A 10,024-nucleotide genomic window follows, 5' to 3' on the forward strand; every position below is an offset into this window, starting at 1 on the left:
GCTTGATGAAATTTCTTCCAACTTATTAAAGATGGTAAATCTGTTTCACAACACACAACAAATTTCACTTTCGGCACCGATCGCTGGTACGAAGCAATCATGTGACATTCCCTTCATCATCAGCACAAGTTGTTCAACATTTCATCAAAAATGAAAAAAAGCACAAGTTGTTCAAGTGTCAAAGTCTCTTTCCGGGTGACCATGGCTCCCCTGTGAAACCGAAGCGTGGGCCCGGCCTGTCAGCCAAAAAAAAATCCTACCGTCGAAGCGTTTACTCCGGCGTAAAAAGCGCGTAGAACAGAAACCGCTGGCGCTGAGGTATATCCACGAGATACGATTGATTTCTTGCTTCGCAAAAAAAGAGAAAGCAAAACCGAAATATCCCCCCGCCTCCACCACTGTTCGTCTTCCCCTCCTCTCCTCCTCCACCTTCCCCCCTCTCCACTCCTCCCCCCGATTCCTCCACCGAATTCGCCTCCCATTTGCCCGTCTCCCGCTTCGGCGCAGCCTGCCCGTACGCGACATCGCCCGCGGCGGCGGGACGGAGGGGCGGGCGGCGTGCCCTCGGCGGGTGCTGCTGGGCTTCGGCTGGCGTGGAGCGGAGGAGATCCACCCCCGACCTGGGATGATACCCTCGTTCGCTGGTGAGGAGCCCTAAGCTTTGGTTGCGCGGGATTGCTCCAAAGCCTTCTTCTTTTTGGTTGCTTCCCAGCGGGGGATCTTCCCGCCGCTGCGGATTTGAGCAGTCAAATCTAAATCTTCGTTCTTGCTATCCGTTCAGTTAAGCCGCCGGTTTCCCTTGCTGCGTAGTGCCGCACTGATCTAAAACCGCCCGAAACGCCCATGTTTCCAGTTCGATTAGGTTCTTGCGCAAGATCCAATCCAATGCGCGGCCGCCGTTTATTTTGCAGCGTAAATTGGGGAAATCGACTGGATTCTAATTCAAGTTTCCGTACAGTTGAGGCGAAAGGTTCCAAATCTTGCTCGGTTTGGGAAAACCCTACCTTGCCGTCAATTGTTGTGACAGGAGAACAGCGAGGAGCAGAATGTGGTTTGGATGGGGGCGAACTTGTTTTTTTTGCTTGTTCTTACTACTTACGCATGTTGTTCTTTAAGGAGAGATAAGGTAGTCGTGAAACCAGACCAGGGAAGGTGCCAAAGTGTAGTAGTAGCAGTTGTTCTTTAAAATGTCGAATCGTTGGTGCTTTCTGTTAGTGGATGATATAACTGCTCCTTAATGGCATGCCGAAGTTCTAGAAATGGTCTAAGTTTTGGAATGAGACCAACCAAGACTGATAATTTGACAGAATTCATTTTTTTTCTTCAGTTCTAACTTCTGTATAAGTGAATAGATGTTTAATCATCCGTAGCTTCAGTTCTAACTTAAGCTCTAAGTCAAGTTGGATTCAGCTGCTGGTGGTGGCAACCTACAAAGTATGGATATGGCAGAAACTGCCGAATTGCCGTCCTAGTACGGGGGGATACGGGGACATGCACGGGTACTCCGGTATACACGTATCCCGCAGTATCTCATCTTTTCCGAATTAAAAAAAGGGGAAAGAAATCAGGATGCGGCAGATACGGTGTGGACTCGGTGGGGATTCGGGAGCCAGCCTCGCCGCCGCAGCCTAGGCTGCCTAGGCTCGAGGTTGCTGCCGCCGCCGTTTTCCCCAAGCCCAGCTCTACCCCCGACGAAGAACATCCATCCAGCAGAGAGGAAGATGGCAAGGCGTTCGACGACAAGGAAGAAGGACCAGGCGGGGAGAAGATGGGGATTGCAGCCAGCAGTGAGGAAGAAGATATAAGCGGCGTCACAGTCTTTTCTTCTGCTCTCTGCAGCTCTCAGGCGGCTGGGGGAAATGAGAAGAGAACGGCTAGAGGAGCTGACTAGTCTAGGGTTTCAGGAACTAGACCTTATATGGGCTCTGAGTGGAGGGTTCGTATGGACTATGGGCTTCCCCAAAGTCTTTTATCAATAGAAATGAGTCAACATATATCCAGTACAAAATCTCTGATCCAAATATTATCATTAAATCTTTATTACATGCTATTTTTGTCTATATATTTATATACCCTGCCGTATCCCCGAATGGCTGTTTTTTTTTAAAATGTCGTATCCTGTGTCCCCGTATGCGTATCCCTGTCTTTCCGTCCACGTGTCCGTGCTTTTTAGGTGGCAACTACTAAGGCCATGTTTGGATTACCCTTTTTTTTAAATACACCTGCAAAAAAACCACGCCTCCACTCACCGGTTTTGTTTCCAGCCGGAAAACACTCGTGTCCGGTAAGATACACTTGTAAATTTAATACCTCTGTAATAAATTACACCCATACCAAGGGTGGCCTAACTGGTTCTCACTTTACGTTAACTCCGAATGTGTGGGTGGGGCCACAAGTCTTTGTCTCTCACCTCTTGATTTTCTGCTTGAATTCGAAATGATGACCCGTGCAGGTTTATATAGCCCCTCTAAACTGAGAAATTAATTCAGTATCAACCTATACCAGCGCTACAATTATTTTACACATGTTTAAATATATCAACTAATAAGCATGGAATTTAATAATGCAGCTGATCACAAGGAAGGATGGAGTGGTGGGGGTGTTGATATTATCTAGTGTTTATCAATGTGAAAGAAGCTTTCACAATGGCCCCAGGAAGCAGCATTGTGAGTGTGACTGAAGTTCCTGAGTCAGATTGTGGCGACCGTGGGCTCTCCGAGGCACTCAGTAGTATTAGGCTTGATGGAGATTCTACAAGTAAGCCCTCCTGGGCTGCGTCACTTGTCAATGTTGGTTTGTCATCATTGACTGGCTTGAATGATTTGCTCGAGTGTCCAGTGTGTACAAACTCAATGCGCCCGCCTATACTTCAGGTATGTGTACTGATGCGTGTCTTAAATCTTTGTATTCCTGCAGCAGAGTGTAATCATTGATAATTTTGATATTAGTGCAAATGAGATTCTGTTATTTTTAATTTGACTTGGATTTTCTTACATGAAATTGACTTGGATATTGGGCTGGATTTGTGTAGAAAGTTGTGCCAGACTGCCAGTCCCACGACTTTGGATAATTCACTGTAATTGCCTTTTGATGTAAGGTGTAATTGTATTTTGTAGAGATGTTGCATTTGTGACAACATACGACATGTGGGTAGTAGCATGTCCTAAGCTATTCAAAGTTATTGTGTTCAAGGAAAAATTAAGTGCAAGGTGTTAGGTGGCCAACTTTGCCTCTGCCTAGCACCTAGCTTGCCTAAATTTTGCCTTTGCCTAGGGCATTCTGTACGGACATGGCAGAATGGGCTTGCCTAAATTTTCCTTGATTGTGTTGGTAAAGTCTACTTATTCTTTTGCCGAATAAATTACCCTTGATCGTTCTATTCTGATCTATTTTTCATGTAGAATTGCCTACCATTTTAGCTTACAGAAATTCTTTAGCTGCTATGTTCGAGGTTCTACCTTCAAACTAATAACAAGTTTATATTTGGCCACACTAAATCAAATGTCTTTGGTTTTGTGTTCACCGTATTGCATGTTTGCTGAATTCTTGATCTTCAAAGTAACTTCCACATGCTGAAAAAAAATAACTCAACACTTGGGGGAAGAATCTCAATAGCATTTTTTTAGGTCGATAAAACACCCTGAACACCGGCTTCACTGGCTACGGCAGTGCAATGGGCGACCTGACATGCACGGGGAACACACAGTGAGAGTAACATTTTTTTTTGGTGAGAACCAGGGTTCGAGCCCTGGATGGTAGCCCCCCTCCTAGAGGTCTTACTGTTGTGCTAGATGCACATTCTCAACTTCCACATGTTGAAGATACAATAGGAATGTATGAGAACAGTTGCTTGGTTTGATCAGTATATTTGTGCCTTGGATGCATAGTTAGGTGCTCATGCTTCTGTCTTCCTTTGTCATTTGCATGGTCTCAACTCTCAACAAGCACACAAGATTTTGGGTGTGTTTGGTTTGAGCCCCAACTAGCCCCACCAAAAAATTGGTATGGCCAAAAGTGTGGGCATTACCAAAATTTTGGTAGCTTGTTGATGTTTGGTTTGTGCCATTGCAACCGTCCAAATTTTTGGCAAAATAAACATCTTGTTTGTTTTGCTACCAACTGCGTCTTGTAACCACTGTAATCCTCCAAACATTTATGCACATACTTGGTAGGAAAATGCTAAGATGCAATCAACAAGAAATATAAATCATCGTTAAATAAAATCACAAAGGGAAAGGCGGAAGTTGCTACTGAAACTGGATTGCATTGCATCCTTAATCACGATGAGGCCCACTAATAATTAATTAAGGGCCATAACAATCGGAACTAACATGCTGCATGCATCACAAAATAAGAAAAAGTCAAGGGACCCACAGAGAAAAAGATGGAAAGTTACGACGCCAAAATGTTGGCAAACGTTTTGCTCGCCATCGCCTCGCCTGCGAGTTGGCGAGAATTACATGGGTGGGTGTGGGGCGTCTCAGGCGAGCCAAATTTTTGGCACCAGTCCAAACGACTACCAAAATTCATGGGCCACCCAACTTTTTGGCATGGTAAGCATTGGCTGTGATCCAAACACACCCTTTCTACCGTTGCGCGAAAGCTGTTCTTGGTACCCTTGCACATATCATGATTGTTCATTTCTGCAACTTTGCTATTGGTTCCACCCTTATTTTGTTACATTATTCAAAATAATATCAAGCTAATTGGATGAGAACTATGGTAGTTAGTAGAACAAGTTTTGTCCATTATGATTTTATGATAATCTATTGATGATTCATATTCTTCCTGCAGTGCCCAAATGGCCACACAATTTGCTCCAGCTGTAAGCATAGGGTAGACAACCATTGCCCCACTTGCCGCCAGGAGCTGGGAAATATCAGATGCTTGGCTCTCGAGAAGGTGGCCGAATCGATTCAGCTTCCATGCAAATACCAAAGCCTGGGCTGCACCGAGATCCATCCTTACCAGAACAAACTTAAGCACGAGGAGCTCTGCAGGTTCAGGCCATACAGCTGTCCATATGCAGGTTCAGAGTGCCTCATTGCAGGTGACGTTCCGATGCTCGTGTCTCATCTCATCAATGACCACAAGGTGGATTTGCACGAAGGCTGCACCTTTAACCACCGTTATGTGAAGTCCAACCCTTACGAAGTGGAAAACGCAACATGGATGCTCACTGTAAGTAATGATACATCTATGCATGTTAAACACGGACAGACATGCAGTAGGCGTGCCTATCTCTTGGCGTTCCGAATGTGATTATAGTCCTGTCATTTTCTTTGTAGCCTTCCGATCGATCTTCGGCTGTGTTCTGTCTACTGTAGTGATATGCTCTCTGCCATTTTGCAGGTTTTCAAGTGTTTCGGGCAGCACTTCTGCCTCCACTTCGAGGCGTTCCTGCTGGGGATGTCCCCGGTGTACATGGCGTTCCTGCGGTTCATGGGGGAGGAGAGCGAGGCTCGGAGCTTCTGCTACAGCCTGGAGGTGGGCGGGAACGGGCGGAAGCTGACGTGGCAGGGCACGCCGCGGAGCATCCGGGACGGGCACAAGAAGGTGCGGGACAGCTTCGACGGGCTCATCATCCACCGCAACATGGCCCTCTTCTTCTCCAGCGGCACCCGGCAGGAGCTCAAGCTGCGCGTGACTGGCCGCATCTGGAAGGAGCAGTGACCGACGGCTCCTGCTGGGGGCACGCGGCCTACCTCTCCTCCGGAACGCGCCGCTGCAGCAAGAGCACTAGATCGGCAATCGTGGCTCCAGCCTGTCTGTCTGTGCACATGCCTCTTCGGCCGTTTGTTCTCTCCGTGATTCCATTGTTTTGTTGCCGTGCCGGGAGACTGTCTGCTACTTCTGCTGCTACTTGGTGTACAAATGCTTGGTGGAAGGGAAAGGGTTCCCAAGAATGTACGACGTATGTTGTGAAATTTCTTGCAATTTGTCATACAAATCCAATGCATCTTAGCCTGGCATGCTGTTCCTGGTAGGCGCAGCCCTGGTTCCCATAAAAAAGGAGGGTGATTGATTTCGGTTGGAGGCGACGTTCCTATCGACAGTGAGGTGTCTATGGTGACTTTGTTAATCTTAAGACCCGATCCGCCGGCCAATCCATCCTTTTGAATGTGTTCATAAAGAGAGGGTGTGCATGAGTCTACTGATCTATTCATAGGGGTGAATGTGTGTACTGTGCTTCGAGTAGAAGATATAGACCCACAATGCCATATGAGAGGCACTTTCGACTTTTGTCTGGAGGCCATGGCATGCAGGTGATGCCGCTATGGAGGTCTTGTTTTCTCAAGGGGTTCGTCCCTGACGACGGTCGGCGAGATTGAATCTGGGTGGAAGCTGTTTCGGACCCCGACCGTGTCTCTATCTCTCAGAATCGAGGTGGAAGCCATTTGGCTTCTTCTGTGTTGAAAAGAGAAACTATGTGCAGAACAATGTGGTAAGGGAAACCAACGAACACGAGGGAAGAAATGGAGATTACCATCCGATCCGACCTTGCCAGTTTGAGAGAATCACTGACCAAAACCAGGGGATAAGAAGGCCTCCGAAGCAGAGGACTCAACAACCGACGCTTTGGCCGAGTGGTTAAGGCGTGTGCCTGCTAAGTACATGGGCTCTGCCCGCGAGAGTTCGAATCTCTCAGGCGTCGTATTCTTTTGTTGTTCACATTTTTTTCCTTTTTTCTGCTCTTTATCTTTCCCCCTCACTGATGGCATAATTTCAGCTCGTGGTTAATAACTCAATCAACCTTTTTTCCATTTCTATTTTTTTTTTCACATTTTTGCTCTCTTCTAGAATAATGTTTCAGGCTCCTGATAAATGCAATACTCGTTTTCCTGTTTCTAGAATAATCAAGTTGGTGATTTTATGCCAATACTCGTTTTCCTATATATTCCCTCCGTTCCTAAATATAAGACTTTTTAGATATTTTAATATAGAATACATACGGATGTACATAAACATATTCTATAGCGTACATTCATTCATTACGATGACTTATATTTAGGAACGACCAAGCTTACAAATGCAATCACTGAAGCTGCGAGCTGCAGACAAAGCATTCAGCACACTAGCCAAACCGTTTCCTCTTCCTTTCATCAGTATGCAATCGAGCAAAGCAATCGTGTGCCCCAAGCGGCCCCTCTCAGGTATACACAAATACAAGATACAACAATCCCATGCCAGGTGCTGTTTATCGTTCACCCATCTGTTATACACTGCATAAGTTCCTGCCAGACGAGCCCCATACGGGCGGCCGCCACACACAGGTAGAACAGGCGCACCATGGGGACATGCTCTTGTGAGATGAACAGATCAACGGATAGATGGATGGCTGTTGCGTCAGGCGAGGATCGTCGGGCGGCCGAGGCAAGGTCACTGCGCAAACAGAGATCAGTTTCAGACTTGGCCCAACAGTAATAGTTTAGGCATGTTGTTACTGTTATATATGAAGGTAGGAATTAAACGAGTCGAGGCGGGCTCGGAATCGTGCAGGACCTTTTTCTCTGTCTGTGAAGCTAGATAGAAGGTCCAGCAATTGAAGTAGCATGGCCTGTCTCCTGCAGCTGCTTCAGGGTGGACGCGAGCCAGTCGAGCCCGTCGTAGAGGCCCTCGCCGCGGAGCGCACACGTCCCCTGTATGTGCCATATCCTGTTCTTGAGATCATGCAGGCCCAGCCCTTCAATGACCTCCTCCGGGCTCATTGAACCTTTCTATATGAATTGTGAACAAGGGAAACATAGTCAGTCTAGGCGATCTCTACCCCCAATCTGTGCGCCGAAAGTAAGCATCCACACTTGTTCTCTAACAAATACAAGATGAAAGGTCGTATTATATTCTGTAGGCAATCAGCACTAAATTTGGTACTCCCTCCGTAAAGAAATATAGTAGTGTTTAGATCACTAAAGTAGTGATCTAAAACACTCTTATATTTCTTTACAGAGGGAGTACCAAACAAGACATGCTGGTGGATTTTTTTTTTTTTTGTTTCCATACTTCCAGTCGGAAGGCAATTTCAGAAGAAAAAACATGCATGGCAACCCAATCAAATGAGGTCATGAACAGCTAGGCAATTACGCAGGAGCGTTCAATTTAACTTACCAAGTCCTGTTTGTTTGCTAATACCAAGATTATGCTGTTTGCCATCAAAGGGTCCCTGATAATGGTCTGAAAGTGGCCAAGGATTACAAGTTAGCAGGATCTCACTCTCAGCCAACATAATTTAAGGCGGCCGGGAGTCTATAGTGACAGAGATAGTACAAAATATGTGACCTGGAATTCTTGTCTGGCATCTTCGATCCTTTCTCTGTCCAAAGAATCCACAACATAGATCTACACCAAATCAAAAGAAGAAACACATCATTAACATTGGCAGCAAAACTATGCATCTGATCCAAGGAAAAGTTCAAACTATCAAGGAACTCCTGATTGAATCAGCTAAAGAGCTATCCTTCACAAGAAGACTAAAGTGCTCTCCGTGTATGTTCTGCACATCAATCTACTCATTTCACCCACCACAGCTAATAAACAAGGAAAACAACCAACAGCTTGCAGATTTTTCAAGAGATGCCACAACTGTTTTTTTAAAGGCTGTACTTATAATAACCATATTGAGAACAACACGTGGAAGACAACTAAGGCAAGAATTGACAAAATACATATGTACTAAAGTAGGGCTAAAATGGCAAGATGACATGCTATATTTTAATCCCTAATTATTACCAGTGCATCAGAATTGCTGAGGTACATCCTCCATAATTGTCTGAGCTTTTCTTGTCCACCAACATCCCACACAGTAAATGCCACATTCTTGTACTGAACCTTCTCGACATTAAAACCTGGAGAGGAGAAATGGTATACCAGAGATAGACATAAGACCAATGAATGGAAGATATGAGAGCAGCACTTAGGTCCAAACTGTCAAAATGGTGCAGTTTATTGTCACAATCTAAGGTGATAAGCTCCCGATTATTTTTTCTGCTTCTAAAATTCAATAATGTTACGTTGTTCCAAGTAACATAAACTGGAAGAAGAAAATGTTAGCCACACCTATAACTAGGAAACTCAGCTTCATCACTACTACACGATTTATTTTCCTTGTATGAAGTAAAATGAAAGAACTGCATCTTGATGGCATAGCACAATAAAGTAGCACAACAATGAAGACTGGACAAGTGGACACATAAAAACAGAAATTAAAGTATGCTATATTAGTGTCCTACCTACTGTAGGCACAGTTTGAAGAACCTCCCCCAGGTGCAGCCTATACAAGATTGTTGTTTTGCCAGCTGAATCCAAACCAAGCATCACAACCTTCAAAAGTTTATTCACCATTAGCAGAGAGAAAAAGAGACAGTAATCAAAGAATGCACTTTACAAACTGATTTCGAGTGAACAGATGGACGATGATAGTCAAGAGGAACATTTGGTGGAATGCTTCATAGCTTGGTTTAAATTGGAAGAATGCAAAGCAATGTACTACATGTTTTAAGTTTTTTTAGCTAGACCGCTAGCTAAGTAGTTCACCAATATCCTGATACTTCCTTTGCAGAATAAACTGGATTGAGAGTCAGTACGCCCCTCCTAACCACTGCAACTGCACACTGCTAGAGTGCCATCCCAATTCCCAAACCATTTCGCGACAGATTGCTCACTTGGCAGCACTCGATTAATCGGACTTGCGCCGCCGCATTCGAGAATCCCAACCCCGGCCAAGAAAACCCTAAAATTTAGAATCTCAGGGCCGCACCAGTACACCACACCACACTCCACCGGACAAAACCAAGAACTCGGATCGACGGGTTTCACGGCCCTCGCCATGGACCGTCATAGAAGCCAGCGCACAGGTCCAGATTGGCGCACTAACTGGAACGCCTGTCGGGATTTGCCCGCGACTCAAGCGCGTGGCTGATTCGATTAAGGCAGGAACATCGGGAAGTAAATTAATTCCAAGAACTGCGCCGCATCCAGAAAGCTCCAAGAAGCCACGAGATCGAGCGCCCTAGGTGGCCCCGGAGCG

General features: G+C 45.6%; 2 protein-coding genes and 1 non-coding gene across 3 annotated transcripts in view; 2 read left to right on the forward strand and 1 right to left on the reverse strand.

Annotated features, from left to right (window-relative positions):
• The first annotated feature begins 393 nt into the window (after nucleotides 1–393).
• LOC119314886 (E3 ubiquitin-protein ligase SINAT2-like) lies at nucleotides 394–5,970 on the forward strand. The gene is made up of 4 exons (XM_037589570.1): nucleotides 394–644; nucleotides 2,570–2,873; nucleotides 4,795–5,181; nucleotides 5,353–5,970. The coding sequence occupies exons 2-4, from the start codon at nucleotides 2,646–2,648 to the stop codon at nucleotides 5,671–5,673; spliced, it is 936 nt and encodes a 311-aa protein (XP_037445467.1). The 5' UTR covers nucleotides 394–644; nucleotides 2,570–2,645; the 3' UTR covers nucleotides 5,674–5,970.
• A 603-nt stretch (nucleotides 5,971–6,573) lies between these two features.
• On the forward strand, nucleotides 6,574–6,655 carry TRNAS-GCU. Its single transcript has one exon. It is a non-coding gene; the product is annotated as a tRNA-Ser (tRNA).
• A 320-nt stretch (nucleotides 6,656–6,975) lies between these two features.
• The window catches only part of LOC119314887 (ADP-ribosylation factor-like), a 3,430-nt gene continuing 381 nt past the window's right edge, over nucleotides 6,976–10,024 (reverse strand). Inside the window, exons 2-7 of the mRNA XM_037589571.1 lie at nucleotides 9,228–9,318; nucleotides 8,728–8,843; nucleotides 8,278–8,337; nucleotides 8,107–8,172; nucleotides 7,504–7,718; nucleotides 6,976–7,383 (exon numbers count right to left, since the gene is read on the reverse strand). Of these exons, the coding sequence (XP_037445468.1) occupies nucleotides 7,524–7,718; nucleotides 8,107–8,172; nucleotides 8,278–8,337; nucleotides 8,728–8,843; nucleotides 9,228–9,318 (528 nt within the window). The 3' untranslated portion in view covers nucleotides 6,976–7,383; nucleotides 7,504–7,523. The remainder of the gene's footprint in view (nucleotides 7,384–7,503; nucleotides 7,719–8,106; nucleotides 8,173–8,277; nucleotides 8,338–8,727; nucleotides 8,844–9,227; nucleotides 9,319–10,024) is intronic.

Source organism: Triticum dicoccoides, chromosome 6A (assembly GCF_002162155.2).
Source record: "Triticum dicoccoides isolate Atlit2015 ecotype Zavitan chromosome 6A, WEW_v2.0, whole genome shotgun sequence".
In the NCBI taxonomy this organism is placed as follows: Eukaryota; Viridiplantae; Streptophyta; class Magnoliopsida; order Poales; family Poaceae; genus Triticum; species Triticum dicoccoides.

Coding starts and splice junctions, on each gene's coding strand:
- LOC119314886 (XM_037589570.1), top strand. CDS start 2,646: ATGGCCCCAGGAAGCAGCATTGTGAGTGTGACTGAAGTTCCTGAGTCA. Junction 2,874..4,794: donor TGCGCCCGCCTATACTTCAG/GTATGTGTACTG, acceptor TTCTTCCTGCAG/TGCCCAAATGGCCACACAAT. Junction 5,182..5,352: donor ACGCAACATGGATGCTCACT/GTAAGTAATGAT, acceptor GCCATTTTGCAG/GTTTTCAAGTGTTTCGGGCA.